This window comes from Pinus tabuliformis, chromosome 6, assembly GCF_031772625.1.
Source record: "Pinus tabuliformis cultivar Carrire ecotype Pingquan chromosome 6, CPIR1, whole genome shotgun sequence".
Classification (NCBI taxonomy): Eukaryota; Viridiplantae; Streptophyta; class Pinopsida; order Pinales; family Pinaceae; genus Pinus; species Pinus tabuliformis.
In genome coordinates, this window is record NC_142292.1 from 669,360,603 (window position 1) to 669,381,618 (window position 21,016).

Consider the following 21,016-nt stretch of genomic DNA (forward strand, 5'->3'; position numbering starts at 1 on the left):
ATCAGATCCTTAAGTGTGGGCCAATCCAATATTGCTTGAATCTTCTCTTGATGAACCTGCACTCCCTTTGCACTAATTATATGTCCCAAATAAAGGATTTTCGTCATTCCAAACTCGCATTTTGATGCCTTGGCATAGAGTGACTGTTCCTGCATTATGCTCAAAATTTCAACTAGATGCCCCAAGTTATCATCCCATGTCTTGCTATATATCAGAAGGTCGTCAAAGAATACTACTAAGAACTTCTTCAACTGCTTGTTGAAAATATTGACTGGAAAGTGGCGGGAGCATTAGTTAACCCAAATGGCATGACCAGAAACTCAAAGTATCCATAGTGGCACTAGAATGTTGTTTTTGGCACGTCTTGCTCTCGAACTCGAATTTGATGATACCCTAATCGTAGGTCAATCTTTGAAAAGTATATTGCCCCATATAGCTCATCTAGTAACTCATTTATCCTGGGAATAAGGTACGTGTTCTTGATGGTTTTTTCGTTGAGAGCTTGGTGATCAATACACATTCTCCACGTGCCATCCTTCTTTTTCACCAAAACCACCGATGAGACAAACGAACTAGAGTTGGGTTTGATGTGTCCCATTGCTAACAATTCCTGCATGGTCTTTTCTATCTTGTCCTTAAATTTCTTTGGGTGTTGATATGGTGTGGTGATTACGGGTTTGTCACCTTCTTCCAACTCTACAGTATGTTCAAATACTCTTTAGGAGGCAATCATGGGGGAATGTCACCAAATACCTGACCATGCTTGTCCAACACTCGTTGAATGTTCGTTTTGTACTGTGGTTTGCCATTGTTGTGAGTCTTTTGGCCCGTAATCCTGCATTTTATTGCATATGCTACATCTCCATAACTAAATATGGCCTTCATTCTTCTGGCGGAAACAACCTATGGGCCACCATTTGCCATACCTCTCAAAACTACCTTATTGCCATTTGGTGCTTTAAATTTCATTTCCAATGCTTGGTAGTCCATAGTGTGTGTTCCCAACGAATACAACCATTGGACCCCCAATACCATATTAATATCTGCAATATCTATTACGTAAAAGTCACTAGTGAAGGTATAATCACCAAGTGTTACACTCAAACCTAGGATCATTTTTGTGCAATCCAAGTTGTATCCATCCGCTGCTATCACATCAAGGCCTTTGAATTATTTTGTGGGAAGCCCTCTCTTCGCTACTAATGTTGCATCAATGAAGTTGTGTGTAGCTCCCCCACCAATCAAAGTTGTGATGCGTTGTCCCTTGACGACTCCCCTGACCCTGAAGGTGTAATATCTGGGTGTTCCTGATAGAGTCGCAATCTTAACTTGTGGTCAGAATTTCTTTTCTTCGCGGGGTTTTTCCTCCTCTTTAGCTTCTTCCCATGGTTGTTCTTCCTTGGGATTGCTAGGCTCAGTGGGTTCTTCATTGCTAGGTGTGGATTCTTCTCCTTCCTCCTCATCGTCAGAGAGCACTTCAATGTAGTGAATCTTCCCCTTACCTAAGCAGCGATGTCCAAGTTCCCATGGTTCCCTGCAAGTAAAACATAGCTTCTTCCTCCTCAGTTCGCTTTAGGTCTCCTCATCTAACCTGTCTTTTTTGGGCCAATCACATTGAGAGGGCTTCTTTTCCTTATCTTTTTGGAGAATGAAGGGCTTGGATGGAGCCTTAGACTTAGTTGTTGCATTTCCCATATCCCGAGTCTTCTTGATAACCTCTTGAAGGGTAGCAAGGTTGAATGCCTTGACCCAACCTTGTAGGGGTTTAGCCAATGTTACTTGGGAGTGGGAGCGGGAGCAGGGAGCGGGAGCGAAAACGGGAGCGGGAGCGACCATTTTCAGAAGCTCCCGGTTTGGGAGCGAATCCGGGAGCGATTTTTTAAAAATATATATATTTTTTATATTTTTTAATTTTTGATACATATATCTCAACAAAAACATGTAGAATGATGAAATAGACACAAAAAACATAAAAAAACATAAATTGATCATTGAACCATATCACATCAATCATCTAGAAATTATAATCGTCATCAACCATGTCCACAAGTTGGTAAAATACATATTACAACTGCAACATATTGAGTCTTATAAATCATGATTCATCAAATTCAATATTAAAGTTTCAACTTCAAGCTTTCAGAATTGAAAATTTAATAACATTTATCATCATTGATCACCAAAGTTGTACTTGTAAGCCAAGTTTAACCATTACAAGAAGTAATATCGAAGATATTTCTAAGTCCTAACTTCTAACTGTTAACATGATATGAATGTTAAAAATTTATAAAATGAAACATGAATAATGAGATGAAATGAAACAACTTTAGTCTTTCACAAAGCATCATATTCATAATTCACAATCATTACCAATGAGTTATAATTGCCAAGGCCCAACTTCAAACTTCAAATTTTCATTGTCACAGTGATATAATGTTTACAAAAAATATCATAATGATATGAAAGGGTCATGAGTCAAGAGTCAAGGACTCAAAACTCAACAGTTATGAAAACTAAAGTCTAATAGAAACTAAAAAAGACAAGTAAACTGTAAATCTACATGTGGCCCTTGCCACGAGAGTCTCCAGGAGTATAAGCAGGTCGTGGTGGTCTTCTAGGAGTCTCCCGCACATACCGATGACCAGAACTAGAACCTCCACGCGAGGGTGTAGATGGAGGTGGCGACAGCAAAGGAACAAGACTCGGACCTTGAGCACTGCTACTGGATGGTGGAGGTGGAGGTGGAGGTGGCATGGCTACTGCTTCATTTTCATCCCTTACAAGTTCCTCTTCTAGTTCTTCAATATGTACAATGCCATCCTCCAAATTGTCATCCTCTGGATGATTGTCCCAAATTTTATATGTGGGATCCTCATTAGCCCGATCACAGTAATGACTCAACAACCTCAAGTTGTAGTGCACATAAACCAAGCTTTCTGCTCGGTTTTCATTGAGTCTGTTTCTTTTCACATTATGTATATAACTGTAGGTGCTCCAACACCTCTCTGCAGAAGAAGAATTTACAACCTGTGAAAGAACTTTTTTTGCCAATTTTGGCAAAAGTCCGTGGCCACCATATGTTTCCCACCATGTGAGAGAATCAAATTTATCTTTGTCGTCCATTGCATGGAAGTTACCATACAAACCAGTGCCACTGAAGTATCTGCCTATTTCAAGGCGCACAGCTGCACATTCCTCCCTGTCAGGCACCAACTTTTCTAATGCTTCCAGATATCCTTTAGTTACCTCTTGATCTAAATGGGGTTTGGTCCTAACCCCACCCCCTGCTGCAGGTTGGCCCAACCAAGATGTAGAGTAGTATTTTGGCGTAAGGATATACGCCAAGCAATGTAGTGGAAGGTTAAGCCTATTCCACCGTTCACACACACAATCATGAATCAGTTTGTACAAGTTGGGATCTCTATTATGAACAATGTCTTTTATTTCCCCCAACATGGTATCCATTTGCTCATACACCTCGCCAATCACTGGTTTGCCTGTATCTGCAAACCGAATCATGTGATAAATTGGCTTGGTGAAATCCAATACCTGCCTCACAATTGTCCAAAACTGCCCATCAAGAGCGGCCTCCTCCACCATTTCAAAACCTGCCATGTCAGCTACATTTGTAGCCCTTTCCTTTAACACCTGCCAATGTGGACTTGATACCATGCTAGCTAATGCCTCTCTTACCTTCAAAAGGCGCCTGAAGGTGAGGTAATAGCTACCAAATCTAGTCCTCGCAATCTTCAGCAACTCCAATCTCGAGTGACTGCGGAAAAGGCCATGGGTATTGCTATGATTTGTAATAAATTTTATCATTTGTTTTCCTTTCTTGTACAAATTACCAATCCATTGGTATTGTTCATTTTTGTTTTTGACAATATCATGCAACAGAAGGTTCAATGTGTGAACCAAACATCCAGACCAAAATATGTTCGCGTATTTATCCTCAATAATTGCTCCCGCTGCCTTACAATTAGGAGCATTATCAGTGATGACTTGGATGACATTGTATGGGCCAATACGCTCAATTGTTTCAAGTAATGCTTCTGCAATGTTGATGGCGGTCTTGAACTTGTCTGAGTAATCATGTGCAGCTAGAAAGATGGGACCACTAACAGACACAGCAAGAACACTTATCAATGGCTTGCCTTTTACATTTGTCCATCCATCTGATACAATGGACACCCCATTGTCAGTCCAAGAACTTGTCATTTTATTCAAAGAATGTGATATTTTTGCTTTTTCATGATCAAGGCCAACAGTTCTTGCCTTGTCATACCCAGGGCTCTTGTATCCTTTAGGGGCATCATTTATGGCAGAAACCATTTCGTGCCAATAAGGTGAGCGTAGAACATTGAATGGTATCCCACATGCATAGAGAAACCTGTAAACTTTTGAATCCACATCATTCCTACACCCCTCATCAAGGAAATCTGATATGGTTCTACGCCTTAAAGATGATGACCCTGTGCCTCCATGTCCATATCCACTGCCTTGGGAGGATGCTGAAGGAGTTCTTTGTGATTGTGAGCTTGGTTCAAAGAAACCCCTTGATCTTTTTGTTCTGTATTGGGCATCCTCCTCTTCCTTTATGTATTTGGCTCTATCTGCTGTTGACACCGCTGCACAAGTTTTGATTCCTATTTGTTTCTCTCCATCCCATGGCCTTTTCCCGCAGAGGTGTCTTCTAGCACGGGTGTATGAACCTGTGTAATCAGTGTTGCAATGGGGGCAATGAAATTTAGTGGTTCCACCCCCTCTCCCTGTTTCAGCCCTGTGAACATATTTCCACAATGGAGTTTGGTCTTGTTTAGTTTTTTGAGGGTCATGTTCACCCTCCTCCACCTCCTCCTCACTGGGGTTTTCACCCATTTTACTTTCTCCGGCTTCTTCATCCCCCTCTTCAGTTTGGGGCCTCCTCTGTTTCCTACTCTCCAGCACCATAATAACCATAAAAGGGACCAGGAAGAGGAAAATGCCAATAAATATCGCCAGGTCCATGGTGTTTGATGTTTGTAGGGTTTTGATTCTTGAATCTGCAAATTAATTTAATTTATTGGGATTAATTAATTTAATTTAAATACATGATCTTTAAACAGTTAAACTCAAACAACTAAATTAAATTAACTACCTAACCAGCTAAACTAACGAGATTACTAAGTTACTTACCTCTGCAGGCTTGCTCCTCGCTCCTCAGCACTTGCTCTTCGCTCCTTTGCTCTTGCTCCAACTCCAAACTTTGCTCAATGAAGTTATAATGAATGTTTTTTGGCCCATTGGGCTTATAAAACAAAACAAAAAAATCTAAATTTTTTTATTTTTTCGGGTCCAGCGGATTTTTTTCCCGCCGAACCGCTCCCGGCCCGACTCGAATCGCTCCGGGAGCGATCGCTCCCTGTGTCGCTCCCTAACAGACCAGGGAGCGCAAATTTTTTTAAGGGAGCGCGCTTCGGGAGTGGGTTCGAAGGGGGGGGGGGCGCTCCCCCGCAACATGGGGTTTAGCTAATGTCTCTATGAAAAGCATGACTAATCGTTCTTTAGATGTATCTGTCACCATCACCGCGGTTCACTCGAATTCTGCAATAAATTCTTCATGCGATCTAGTTTGTTTGAGTTGTGCCACTTCTTTGAAGTGTATGTCTGAGTTCTTACGATCAAATCTATTTATTAACCTTTGCATAAAGTCTTCATATGAAGTGATGTTTGTACGCCCCAACATAACTAGACCATGGTACCACCATTCATGCGCTTCTCCCTTAAAATGTAGAATGGAGAATTGGATAGCATCTGCCTTCGACATAGGGTTGAGCCTAAAGTAGGTGTCCAATTTTTGCACCCACGCTCTTGCTAAACATTTAGATGATCCACCAAATGAGAGGAGGGAAAGTTTACTTACCTTGCGTGTGAGCTCAAAATTAGGTTGTCCTCTAGGTCTATTTTTGTATTTGAAGTTGTTGTATTCATTGAAAGTCATGGTTGCTCGTGTTTTCTTCTAGTGTTGCATACTCCCGAAAGTATTCATCCAACAGTCTATTTGGTTCAACAGCTTCTTGGTTTGTCGCGGCTTGATTATTTGTGAATTGAGGAAGTAACAGTCAATGACTCCTTCCACTGGTTGTTCTGGTGTTAGGGTGTATAGGGGGACCAAGGTAATGATTCACGCTACCTTCATTGATAGTTTTGTTGTTGCCAATGACATTTTGGTTTCCTATGAGATGAGTCAATAGTTGAGTAAGTTGTTGTTGTCCTTGAGCCAATGTCTGCATCAATAGTTGTCCTTGTTGTTGCCCTAGTATTAATGCACCGGTTATTTGCTCTTGCCTCTAGAGTATTGTTGTTAGCATGACGCTAGGATCATGTGGAACAACCTGTTCTCCTTGACTTGTTCTATCCCCCATGTCTAAACAATGGGTATTTTGTTTCTTCCTTACTATGACATTGCTTGTATCTTCCGGAAACATATAATGCTCATCTATTCATAGGCTAACAATCTCGGTCAATTCTGCACTAAGGTTTCTATAGCAAATAAATTTCTTTCTCTAGTATAACAGTTTAAACTAATTCAATTATTATATTCTTCTATGATCATTACTATTCCCTTTCAATGTTGCAGTAATCTCAACAGAATAACATAATGTTTAACAATTCAATCCTTCCATCAATAATATGATAAACTCGACAGCACAGTTAATCTCAACAGAGAGATGTACCATTCAATAATACGATAAACTCAACAGTACAGTGTTAATTACGCAACGAATCCATACAACAATGCAATTTAAATCAGTACAACATTTGATCCCTCGCAACAAATACAAGCCATATCTAATAGTGATAGACCAGAGATTAAATTCGACAAACAAAGTACCCTAACCAGTGATCAGATTCGTCCACAGCTACGAGCCTATGTGAGTTTCCTCTAGACACACTGCCTCAGGTTTGTACTGGAACTCGGCCTGCGTTTGCAACAATCTTCGGTCCTTCCTGTAATAGAATTCGAGCTAAATAAATCTTTGGCCTACAGAAAGAATACTGCGCATCTAGTACAGGACTTTTGCATGAGATCTATATGGATTGTCTAGAATGCCCCGAATTCAGCTTCAGAGGGTTTCCTTTAGCCTCAAAACTTGGATTACCTGCCCAAACCATAATTTCGATATCACAGATCTTGTCCTTCAATTCATAGAAAACCTCGATTGTCTTAGGAAATTATGCCATAGAATATTTGACCTGGTCAGAAACTAGGCATTCACAATTTCATTCAACCTTTAAGATATCTAGTGTGCCTTGCTACCATACGTCATTGCTTCCTGTATGAAAGCCTAAATAAAAGAGAAAACCTCGTTGCCTCCTGTTAAATTTGGACAACTAGGTCCAAACTCCATGTTCTGATGCTCAGATTAAGAGGCTAATATTTTTGTTGGATTCCTCTTTCTGAGAGGTGTAAAATCCATATAAAAATAGTCTTAATCCGATGAGCAGAACTTATATTGTGAATTTATTACTCTTAATAAATTATATGTGCAAGGTCAGCCAGTTTTGTAATGTAGGCTCACATGCCCAACAGATGTGTCACACACCCTCATTGATGGATATATATACAGGAAAAGTTGGAGAGAATTTGATAACAACTAAACTCACATCTTCCTCTCTCATCTTAGAGAGTATGCTACCTGGAGGACGAATTTCAGCCACACGTGGGAAGGACGAAGAGGACAGACCGTACGGATTTTCTGCTGCTAGGGTTTCTGCTGCTAGGGTTTCGCAGAAAGTTTGACCAGCGTTGACTTTGGTCAACGCTTGGTCCAATCAAGCTGAAAATTGGTGGAAAGTTCGATTTTTGAAGGCCGTACTATCTGGCACAAAAATCGAGGTCAAAGGGTTGACCGTTTTGCTGATGCGTTGACTTTTAGCTTGCTGCCCCTGCATTGACTTTTCAGGACAGCGTTGACTTTTGTAGAATTGACTTGGGTTGACTCATCTACTAGTTGGAGGGATCTTGTGACACATCTGGGCTGGCTGACCAAAGGAGACTTTGCTGGTTGAAGCATCCTGTTGACCGCCGAAACAATCTCACACATTTTTCCTGTTTCTGATTTGTCTTCTGTAAGATCTGCTTATATGTTCTATCTGCATTTTGCTTAACTACTTGTATGATTGCTGTGAGAAAAGTGAAATTGCTCTTAGCATAGAACATCTTCAAAACTTAACATGGAATCGGAGCTGAGGTGAAGACAAACTCTATCTATAGCAATCATCATCGATGTCAATGGATGCCTTTGTGTCGCTGTACATAAAGGATTATATACGCTATCAATGATATACACGTTGTAACGGAAAGATATACAGCGCAGCTGTAGAGGATATGTTTAGGCAGTAAAGGAAGCCGCAGTCATAAGGACATGAGGCTGCAGTCATGAAGAGTCAAGTATCCGCAGGCTTAAGAGCTCTGGCCAAAGTGCGAAGAGGAGTATTTCTGTGTCTTTTGTTTATGATCTGATTGGCCGAGTAAGGAAGGAGGCTAGCCGAGCTTGTAAAGAGGAGTTCTGGGCATAAAGACAAGGGTTATTCTCTATGCATAGGCCGCTGAGTGATTTTGAGTTTTACAATGGGACAAAAGTCTGTTTTGAGAGGGCCGAGAGGCCCAACAAGGAGCAGGAAGAAGGCCGCAGTACCCTTGACCATCAACGCAGTAATTAAAGAAGTTTGAAGGCTGTATAGTAGGGCTGTCGTAGCAGCCACAGAAAGCCCTAACCAGGGCCGAAATTTCAGGGTCTGTGCATTGGTCGAAATGTATTTGTGGACAGAAATATGACGTCTATCACAGGTATGTGCTTGTCTTTTGTAATGATGAATTTGCCAGATATTATGGTCCAGATTAGACAGTTTGCAATTCTGGTATAATGGGCTGTAAGAAGATGCTTGGTAAAGCTCCAAGTATAGTCCCTTGAGAGGGACAACAAGGGCTGTTACAAGGCAGATGCTTTGGAGTCTTAAAAATGGATATATGGAAGAGCTTAAGGGTAGTCAAGTGGGCTTATTATCAGACCCCATCTTCTGTAGTGAAACATGACAATATGACATAGTTTTCTGACAGTGATCTTCTGCACTTATTGTAGTATCACTTACTCTCATGACAGTTATGCCTAGCAGTGATATTTCAATTTTCACAAGTCCTCCATCTACAAGATGTACTCTATGTACCCAAATTGAAGAAGAACCTTGTGTCTGTATCTGCCATGGAAGACAAAGGATTCAATGTAACTTTCCCTGATGGAAAGGTACTCATGTGGAAGAAGAGCTTCAAGGAAGCTATCTCAATTGGTTTTAGAGTTGGTACACTCTACCAGGTTGGAGGGAGTCCGTTGGGAGCTATGACTTGTGATACTATCCGTCAAACCAAACTATGGCACCGAAGATTTGGACACCCTCATTACAAGGCTCTTCCCGAAGCAAGGAAGGTGGTGACAGGGATGCCTGATTTTGGAAATAATCATGAAGGTGTATGTAAGGGCTGTGCTGAAGGAAAACATTCAAGGGGACCTTTCCCCTCAAGTGTCACAAAGACATCTGAGATATTGCAACTGGTCCATTCTGATCTTTCCGGTATGTTGCCTGTAACATCCCTAGGGGGATGTTCTTACTATATGACATTTACTGATGACTTCTCTCGCAAAACCTGGATATACTTCTTGAAGAAGAAGGATGAGGCTTTCATGTGGTTCCGTACCTTCAAAGCCTTGGTGGAAAATATGACCGGAAAGAAGATCAAGATTTTGAGGACTGACAATGGCACTGAATATGAGTCAAATGAGTTCAAAGACTTTTGCAGAGAAGCTGGCATTAAGAGGGAGACTACCACTGCATATACTCCTGAGCAGAATGGTGCTGCTGAACGCAAGAATAGGACTATTGTGGAAGCTGCCCGTGCCATGCTATGTGACCAGGGTCTTCCAAAGTTTCTGTGGGGAGAAGCTGCAAATACTGCTATGTACATTCAAAACCGATGCCCTCATTCCGCTTTGGACTCCAAAACTCCCGAAGAGTTTTTCTCTGGTAAGAAACCTGATGTCTCACATTTTAGAATTTTTGGATGTCCTGTCTATTTTCATGTGCCGAAAGAAAAGAGAAGTAAGCTGGATGCTACTGGAAAGAAAGGAATGTTTGTGGGCTACAGTGAGACTTCTAAGGCATATAGAGTCTATGTACCTGGTCAAAGGGAAGTAGAGATAAGCCATGATGTCACTTTTGACGAAGATGCTTCCCTGAAGAAAGTAGTAGATCTTCCTAGATCTGAAGAAAGACCTGGAAATCTGGAAGAACCCCAGGATGAGACTATGCCTGATGTTGAAGGGCCTATTTACCCTATTGATCCTTCCCCTTCTCTAGGAAAGAAGCCATCATGGCTCAGGGACACCCTCGAAGATGCTAAGGGTCATGCTGCCCCAAAGGGGGACATTCCGAGAAAGCAAGAAGCCGTGTAGATACCAAGGGTATCTAGCTACCATGAGTTCTATTATACAATCTGAACCTAGATTTTTTTGAGGAAGCCATCAAGCATCAAGTCTGGAAGGATGCTATGCATGAAGAATATGAGGCTATTATGAAGAATGATGTCTGGGATGTGGTCCCGAGACCGAAGGACAAATCTGTGGTCACCTCTAAATGGCTCTACAAGATTAAACATGGACCTGATGGGAGTGCTGAAAATTTTAAGGCAAGATTTGTTGCCCGTGGCTTCTCTCAAAAGGAAGGAATTGACTATGACGATATATTTGCACCTATGGCACGATATACCACCATCCGATCCATCATAGCCCTTGCTGCTACGCAAGGATGGAGTCTTCATCAGATGGATGTCAAGACCGCTTTTCTGCATGGTGCAATAAAGGAAGAGGTGTATGTAGAACAACCTCTGGGATTTGAAGTTCAAGATCGAGACACTTATGTATGCAGGTTGAAGAAAGCCCTCTATGAGTTAAAGCAAGCACCCAAAGCTTGGTATGAGAGGATGGATAGTTACTTGATGAAGCTGGGCTTCACTCGAAGCAATGCTGATCCAAACCTTTACTTTAAGGTTGTGAAAGGAAAGCCTCTCATTCTAGTGCTGTATGTGGACGACCTCTTCCTGACAGGTGATGACCCTCTCATTCATCAATGTAAGAGGGAGCTTGCTGCTGAGTTCGAGATGAAAGACCTAGGACTGATGCACTATTTCCTAGGCCTGGAGGTCTGGCAGAGACCTGGAGAGATTTTCCTTTCTCAAGGAAAATATATTGTGAAGCTTCTGGAAAGATTTGGGATGGTGGACTGTAAGTCCGTGTCGACACCAATGGAACTCAACTTTAAGAAGTTGAGTGGCAGCGCTGCAGGGCCTATCTTGGCCAATCCTACTGAGTATCGTCAACTCATAGGAGCTTTGATGTTCTTAGTGAACACCCGTCCGGACATATGTTTTGCAGTGAATACTTTGAGTCAACAGATGGTTGAGCCTCATCATTTTCACTGGGTTGGTGCCAAGAATCTTTTGAGATATCTTCGGGGCACGATAAACCATGGGCTGAGATACACTGCCGGGAGTGTGATACTCCGTGGATATACTGATGCCGATTGGGCTGGCAGTGTGGTGGATCGTAAGAGCACATCTGGATGCTGTTTCAATCTTGGTTCTGCTTCGATCTCATGGATGAGCAGGAAGCAGAAGTCGGTGGCTTTGAGCACCGCGGAGGCCAAATACATTGCTGCTAGTATGGCCTGTTGTGAAGCAGTTTGGTTGAGGAAGCTCTTTAGTGAGTTGTTCCAACATGTGCTAGATACCACTGTGATAATCAGAGTGGGATTCATATGACTAAGAATCCTGTGTTCCACGACCGATCCAAGCATATTGATATCAGGTACCACTTTATCCGGGATATGGTACAGCAAGGCGCCGTAAGGCTCGATCATATAGGAACTGATGAGCAGGTCGCGGATATTCTCACTAAGCCCCTAGGGAAGGTCAAGTTCCTAACCTTCCGTGAGAGTCTTGGTGTCGTGGAAAGACCCTATGATGTGGGTCCTGTTGGACGATGAGCTCTGGGAGCTCTGGGGGGCTTTGGGGATAGCTTCTCGGAGCTATAAGCACTCATAATGCTTTTGCCCCACCCTTGTGATTATTGAGCTGGTTCGCCACTCATTTATCTGTGCCCCGTATGCATCCTACCCATTGAGTTCAGGGCTCATGGGAAGTACCTCTCATTTGGCCAATGAGGTGTGGAAAAGTTAGAGACTATTAGCAAAGACTGATGGACGCATCAGAGATTGCCGTACTCTCTATCTAGGATGGCATGGTCCAACCACTTGATCTGGGATCAAGATTTGTGAGGTCTGGGACCTCTGGACTGACTATGTCAGTCAGGGAATGATGTCTTTGTGACTGACCCACTTCTGTTCTGAAATAAAGAAGCCAGCAAAGCAAGTTTCGGCGGGATGACTCACGATGTTGATTGCACTAATAAATGGAGTTCTCCCTAGTTGAGAGGGAGTGTTAAATTTGGACAACTAGGTCCAAACTCCATGTTCTGATGCTCAGATTAAGAGGCTAATATTTTTGTTGGATTCCTCTTTCTGAGAGGTGTAAAATCCATATAAAAATAGTCTTAATCCGATGAGCAGAACTTATATTGTGAATTTATTATTCTTAATAAATTATATGTGCAAGGTCAGCCAGTTTTGTAATGTAGGCTCACATGCCCAACAGATGTGTCACACACCCTCATTGATGGATATATATACAGGAAAAGTTGGAGAGAATTTGATAACAACTAAACTCACATCTTCCTCTCTCATCTTAGAGAGTACGCTACCTGGAGGACGAATTTCAGCCACACGTGGGAAGGACGAAGAGGACAGACCGTACGGATTTTCTGCTGCTAGGGTTTCGCAGAAAGTTTGACCAACGTTGACTTTGGTCAACGCTTGGTCCAATCAAGCTGAAAATTGGTGGAAAGTTCGATTTTTGAAGGCCGTACTATCTGGCACAAAAATCGAGGTCAAAGGGTTGACCGTTTTGCTGCTGCGTTGACTTTTAGCTTGCTGCCCCTGCGTTGACTTTTCAGGACAGCGTTGACTTTTGTAGAATTGACTTGGGTTGACTCATCTACTAGTTGGAGGGATCTTGTGACACATCTGGGCTAGCTGACCAAAGGAGACTTTGCTGGTTGAAGCATCCTGTTGACCGCCGAAACAATCTCTCCTGTTTCTGATTTGTCTTCTGTAAGATCTGCTTATATGTTCTATCCGCATTTTGCTTAACTACTTGTATGATTGCTGTGAGAAAAGTGAAATTGCTCTTAGCATAGAACATCTTCAAAACTTAACACCTCCCAAATGATGTTCTGGTGCCAAACAAGGATCAAGAACCACCTAATTTCGCTACTTCTCCAAATAGTTTTCCTGTGCCAAAACAGAGAGGAGATAGAATGGTGTCAACTAGGATGGAATCTTTCACCACCGAAATTGACAAGGAGAAAGCGGTCTCAAAACCCTAAGAGCTAATGCTCAAGAAACAAATGAAGTGATCCACACTTCATGATGCCTCCTTTGATCTCAACCCTCTTATATTTATAGATTTTCCATGGGCTCCAACAATGTGAGTTGTATGTGAAAACCCTAATTTGGCCCTAGCCGACCCAATTTTTGCCCAATATTTGCCCCAACATAGGAAAAATTGGGTTTTTACCCCTTTAACAAGACTATAGTCTACAGGGTTGGATCAATGTTGCGAACATCGACATCGAGATAAAATCGGCAAGGTTCCGGAAAACCAAAAAATCTTAAAAACTTGGCAAATATCAGCAAAATCAAGATACCATCAAAATATTAGTAAAAATCGGCAAACATCGGCTAGGCCAAAAAATCGTGATTTCGAGATAAAATCAGGATGTTATCGAGATGTTCGCAACACTGGGTCAGATAGGCTATTTCGTCCTCCATAAGCCCTCAATTTGGAGAGGACATTAGAATTGCTGAGTTCAGAGCTGTCACTTTTGAAGAACAAAATCTATTACGTCCTCCATAAGCCCTCAATTTGGAGAGGATATTACAATTGCTGAGTTCAGAGCTGTCACTTCCGAAGAACAAAACAATGAAATCATAAAAGCAGTATCGCAGGAGGAATTGGTAAGGGCTTTGAAATAATTTTAGCACTCAAGGACCCCTGGTCTTGATGGTATGCATATAGAATGTTACTTGAGTCTCTGGGACATCCTGGGAGTAGACCTTCCCAAAGCAGTGGAGCAGTCAACAGATCAGGGAAGATCCTCTCCACTTTCAACATAGCCTTCGTCATTAAGATCCCTGGAGATAGAAACCTTATGACCTTTGCTTCTTAAAGACCCATTTTGCTATAAAACTGAGCTACAAAATCATTGCAAAGATCTTGGCAAGAAGGCTAAAACTAATCCATTCATCCTATATCTCTCCAGAGCAGATGCACTTCTTGGAACAAATACAAATTCATGACACTGTTGGGTTGGAAAAGGAGGCACTACACTCTGCAGTCATGAGTAAACTGCCTACCTTCTTAGTCAAAATCAATATGCCAAAGGCATATGAGAGTGTGAATTGGTTGCATCTCCACCTGGCTGGTCATGGTGCATATTGGTTTAGGCAGGACAGGCATACAATGGAAAGAGGTTTGTTTCAGCAAAGCCACCTATACACTTCTAATCAATGATGCTCCTTCGCCCTTCTTCAACACTGCAAGAGGACTAAAACAGGTTTGCCCTTGTCTCCTCGTTTTCTTGATGGTGACAAGGACTTTAAGCAGGCTGATAAATGCAGGAATTTGTAGTGGCCATATAAAAGGCCTTCAGGCTTGATTGTAGACTGTAAAAGACCATATGGATGTATCATTTTATTCAAATTGAAAAAAATCTTGAATGGAATCAAAGAATTCACAAAAGCCAAAGTCCTGATTCAACGGTGAACAGAGAAGAGAGCAATAAAGAAAGTGCCCATGCAGTTAATGGGAGCAGGAAGGATATCGTGATTGAAAATGATATCAAAAAGTAGAGAAAGCATCTCTGACCTGAGTCTAGTACAACAATGAGCTCAAATAAATGAAGCAGATATCGTGATTGAAAATGATATCAAAAAGTAGAGAAAGCATCTCTGACCTGAGTCTAGCACAACAATGAGCTCAAATAAATGAAGTGCGTAAGTTCAAAATGAGTAATGGTGGAAAAAAAAGTGAAGTGAGTTGATCTGCCAGTGTGAAGCAGTCCATTAATCTAGACAACTAAGTCACTTGCCCATCACAACAGGTCTCGAACAAAGACTTAAGTTAATACCATTCTTTCCTTGTTATCCTAAATTTTTAGGTCATTTGTAACCGCCTTTTTGAATTGAAAAATGCACCCATAGCATCAGCTAAGATCATGGATATGTGATATATACACAACCATAAACATTTTGCATTAGATGATGTACGGAAAGTGGTTGAATAAATGAGGTCAGGAAACAAGTCTTGAAATATACAGAAACCAGTCAAAGAATACCTCAAGTAATGTACCTGTAGCAAGCATTGAACCAACCAAAAGACAAAGATTGGAACAAACTGACAGCAGAGGAAGTTCATGAGCATAGACTCCACATCTGTATCCGGATTGATCAGGATATGGAAGAAGAGTAGTACATTCTTAATAACATAATAACTAGACATTACTTTGCATAATAAGCATGCCAACTCCACCTATCTTGGAAACAGTGATACTGACATCAAGTTGAGACCTTTGTAATAATGCCAATCTTTACAAGATTAATCATTGCCTATAATTTCCTCTTTTGTAGGTGTGAGCACCACGGTTATTATAAGTTTTCATTCAAAAGAAAATGCAGTCATAAATATTCTTTCAGAAACATTTGTTAGGTCACCATTAACTGTGCCCTTTGTATAACTCTTATCCGGTAACTTGTTGATAAGATCATCACTGGAAATTATATGCTATTCTTAGTCTGAGGACCTCTCATCCATTACATTACCAACATCAATGTCATTGTCATACCTAATTATAGTATCAGCATCTCTGTTCCTTGTGGCTGCCAGCTGTATCTCCTTAAGCATTTCTGTTTTTTTTATAGGTTCCTCAAACCCTTTTTCCGCTGAGCACTCATCCCTTGCATTGTCATCAGTGTTAACATTCTCATTCTCATCACTGGTAACGTCAATATCTGTGTTCCTGATGGCTGCCAGTTGCATCTCCTGAAGAATTGCTGCTCTTCTCATCTGTTCTTTCTTGATCTGCTCCTCGTACCCTTCTTTTAAAAGCTGACAGAATTTCTCTTTAATAACAACCAGTGGGTCTCGATCAATCAATTCTGCATTATCATATGCTTCTCGCAAAATTGCTGTTTCGACCCCACCTTTCAAGGACAAATAAAATATCCCTGGGTGCCTCGTAAATATTTTTGGAAATGCATTTGGGAATCTGAAGTCTTCAAAGAATTTCCCCAAGATTGGAACTGCCGTCCTCTTAAGCACGCAAAGTGAAAGAATTTCATGTATAACCGCCACAGTACGCTTCTCCATTTCCGCCGAAGCTGGATCTAGATGTCTGGCATCTAAATAAGGTGATATGTATGGCCGTTCCATCCAACTCCTTGTCCATTCCATCATTTCCTTCTTCAACATCATCCCTGGCGGTAGGCGGACAACAAAAGCAGGATTGGGAGGCGAGCCATTCTTTCGGGACTCTTCATGCGCTCTCCTTTCTATGGAAGACAAGGGAACAGTAGCATCCGGAGACACAAGTTCCAAGAAAGAAGCATTATCACCGGGTGTGCCAACAACACGGAACAGATTGGTATACCTAGGCACTAAACTTGACATGAAATCATCAGGAAAGCCAAAGTCTCTCTTCACATGGACAAGCTTCTCGGCACTGATTCTCTTATCGTTGGACATCATCAGTAGCCTCTTCAACTTGTCTACCAGCAGAAATTCATTATCTTGCTTAATTTTCTTCTCATCCTCAAGGAAACAAGCCAAGCGATCACTCGGCCGCAAAAATTTCACAGGCTGGGTTTTAGGTTTAATTCTATCCATGTAGATATCGAACAGCCCAGGGTTCTTCTTTAAGAAGGTGGTGACCTTAACAGGTAAACGCAACCTCTCCCTCCTCTTCTCCAGGTATCTGAGAGGAATTACCTGCCCAGGCTCTTTAAGTACTTCTCTGACAACTTTAATGCAAAGCTTCCATCTTTTATCTTTCTCCATTACATCATCCATTCTATTATCCTTCCTCCATTTTACCTTAAGGGATGACACGGATGGCCCCTGACTACAAGTTTGGATGGCTGGCCAGTTCATAGCCGGACCAGATAACTGGGTTTTACTCGTTTCTGAGGCAGCCATTGGCAGTTTGGGGCTTCTGCATCTGTTGAAGGTCGATTTTGTCGCAAATGTTCTACATAATATTTGTTTTACGGCCATGGTTGACACCCAGATTCAATTATGGATGCAGAACTGTGGGATTTATCTCCAGTTTCGTACGGTCATTAACTCATTACAAGACAATATAAACATTTTGTTTCGATACACAATTGGAAACTAGAAAACCATGTACCTTGAAGAAACGAACAGCAGGAGTTCGCCGGAGCTTCATGTCTGGAGATCTAGCATGCCGTTTGCGGTGAAGTTAGAGGATGAGCAGTTCAGAGTGAAATCACATTGTGTGAAGGTTTTGGTGTGAGCAGTTCAGAGTGAAATCACATTGTGTGAAGGTTTTGGTGTGGGTGCACAGTAAGGGCGCATAAATTTGATAAAATCTAAATCAGTTGGAGGAAGGGAAATTAGGTCTTATAAGTTGAACGATGTATACTTTGAGAGCCAAGAGTGTCAGGATGGGTGTAGATGTTTGGGATCAAGTTTTTTTCATTGAACGTGTTCAGAAACAAGTGTGTTTGAAGTTTTTATAATAGGAATGTCTTAACTGTTTTTGAAGATGCCGAATTGAATTTAACTGTTTTTGAAGATGCCGAATTGAATTCATATATGTATTTAAAAACTTATTTTAAATAATAATAAATTAAGATGTTGCTAAAAATTGTTTTGCTAAATTTCATTTAAAAAATTAATATTTATAATAATTAGATAATGTTGTATTTATTTAATTTTTAATTTATAAAAGATATGGAAAATTGAAAAATAATTTAATTGTAAATTTAGTGGTGTTTAAAAGAGATGAAATTGTGAGGAAATGAAATTGGAGAGAAGACGATACCCTTGGGAGTGAGAAAACTGGACCTGGAGAACAAGGCGCAGAGCTAGGGTTTCTCATTGTTGCAGGGGCGATTCCCCATGGAGGAGCGCAAAGGGGGGAGCTCCTCTCCCTCCTACAGGGAGGTCGTGGCCAGCCGAGGCAAGAAACCATTAGAATCTGTCAAAGGACCTTCAGAGGAAGCAAAAAAAAGCATGGAAGAGGAACGGGATTTTACCAAATCAAGGAAGGGCAACAGAACCAAAGAAAATGAGGAAGAAGACAAAAAACAGGGAGCAAAAAACAAGGCACATAAGGGACCATGCAAACCTAAGGCTGACGTCACTCCTAGAGTAGTTTTAAATGATCCTGCTTTGTAGGCGCACAGGGATCACATGCGGACCTATGTTATCATTTGCAAATTCATGGGTTTATGGCCCACTGAAAAGGCTCTGCAAACATGGAAAAAAATACCATTGGAAACCAAAAGGAAGCATAGACCTACATCTGGGGTCAAAGGGTTTCTTTACTGTGATCTTTACAAATATTGAGGACAAAGACAGAGTGTTTGAAGGAGGGCCCTACTTCTATGCAGCAGCAGGACTCTACATGCAGCCGTGGATGATGAATTTTGTACCGGAGTGTGAGACTTTCACCTCGGTCTTGGTCTGGGTAAGACTCTATTCCCTACCTCTTGATTATTGGCAAACGGAAACGTTATCTGCCATAGGAAATAAACTAGGGTGTTTTGTCAAAGCTTTTGAGGCCACCAGAAGGGGTAAATACACTTCCTTTCCAAAAATATGTGTGGAGATGGATCTATCTGGAGCTATACCGGATGAGGTCATCTTGGAAGTCTTTGATGAAGAATGGGTGCAAACAATAGATTATGAGCATATATCTTTCAGATGCCGCAAGTGCCATGAACATGGACATCTTTTTAAAGACTGTCTTCTTAGTAAAGTCGAGAATAAGAATAAAGCTACTACAATGAAAGATAATGAAGGCTTCCACAAAGTGGCATATAGAGGAAAAGGGGGCAAAAGGGTAACAAAACAACATCAAATTGAAGGGCAATAGGTTAGCTAGAATAAGTTCCATGTACTTGAAGAAGAGGAGGAGATAACAAAAGAAGATCAGGTCATGGAAGGAAGCCCTAGGGAGAAAGAGAAAGAGAAAGAAGTAAATAGTGAACAAACACAGGATATTACCAAACAGAAAGAAACCATGCTGAGTGATGGAGAACTAGAGATGGACCAAGAAATGATCCAGAGTGAGATGGAAATGGAGGATCATGAACTACAAGAGATTCTGGATAGAGAACACCTAGATCTGGAAGGGTTCTTGAAACAGGGTACCATGGGAGGGGTAGACTCATTACCACAAGAAGAGTTCAACAGAGTATAGCAATTGTTCCTATGGAAAGCTTGGGCAAAGGGGCCGGACAGTCATAAAAACAAATAAAGGCAGGGCAACGAAGGTGTGAAACCTATGAAAACCTCACCAGGATTAGCTCCTAAAAACCCAGGGAAGAAAAGAGGCAGAAAAAAGCAGAATGAGTTATTGATGGAATGTGGAAAGCTAATGATAGATTCAGGTAAGATGAAAGACCTAACCAGCTACTCTTTTACAAAATCTGTAATAATGAAGTTACATCTTGGAATATAAGAGGACTAGGGAGTAAGAGAAAACAAAGAATACTTAGTCATAGAATGAAACAAGAAGCACCCAATATGATCTTTATCCAGGAAACTAAATGTTCCATTCAAAAAATCAAAGAAGTGCATAGCAGCTGGCTCAGCTGGTATGAATTTTTAGAAGTTAAAGCAGACAATATAGCAGGGGGTTTACTCACTCTTTGGAACCCCCAAAAGATTGGAATAATAGATGCTGAGGTATCTAAGAATTATTTATCAGTGGTTATCCAGCCTGTGGGAGATAGGGATACTTATCTGGTCACAAATGTTTATGGCCCTCAAAGAATAGATGATAAACTTAGGTTTCTAGATTCTCTTGAGGATTTGAGAGATAGATATGCAGGAGTACCATGGATCATGGGAGGAGACTTCAACATGATCAAATCACTTTCAGAGAAAAAAGGGGGAACCAGAACCTTAAGCAAAGACTCTATAACATTTCAAACTTTTATAGATAATATGAATCTAGTTGACACTGACATGAGTAATGGCCTATTTACTTGGAACAATAAAAGAGGAGGAGAGTCTCAAGTCGCCTCCAAGTTAGACAGATTCATAATCTCAGAGGACCTTATGCTCAACGACAAGGATATAGTAGCGAGAATTCTCCCCTTTGGAGGCTCAGACCATTGGCCGGTACAACTAGAGATGCAGGGCATCGGTACCCCCAAGAACAGACCTTTCAGATTTGAGAATATCTGGCTCACACACCCAGATTTCAACAGTAATATTGCAAAATGGTGGACAGAGGATCTGCAGCTGCAGGGTACAAGTATGTTTCTACTACACAAAAGACTAAAGCACATCAAGTTCAGGCTTAAAGACTAGAACAAAAATGAATTTGGCAACATTTTTGAAGCGAAAAAAGCTGTTGAAGACAAAATGCAGGAATTAAATCAAGACCTTATCATGGATGGTTTTGATAAGGTCAAAAATGATCAAGTCACCAAACATCAAATAGACTGGGAGAATCTATGTAAACAAGAGGAAATTTTTTGGAGACAAAAATCTAGAGTTCAATGGCTCAAAGAAGGGGAGCGAAATACTAAATTTTTCCATAGATCCACCTTGGCA

General features: G+C 41.2%; 1 protein-coding gene across 1 annotated transcript in view; it reads right to left on the minus strand.

Annotated features, from left to right (window-relative positions):
* Nucleotides 1–17,915, minus strand: part of LOC149260401 (protein WHAT'S THIS FACTOR 1 homolog, chloroplastic-like) — a 36,722-nt gene extending 18,807 nt beyond the window's left edge. The window contains exon 1 of the mRNA XM_089379997.1: nt 16,053–17,915. Coding sequence (XP_089236123.1) covers nt 16,053–17,479 — 1,427 coding nt within the window. The 5' untranslated portion in view covers nt 17,480–17,915. The remainder of the gene's footprint in view (nt 1–16,052) is intronic.
* Between the last annotated feature and the right edge of the window lie 3,101 nt (nt 17,916–21,016).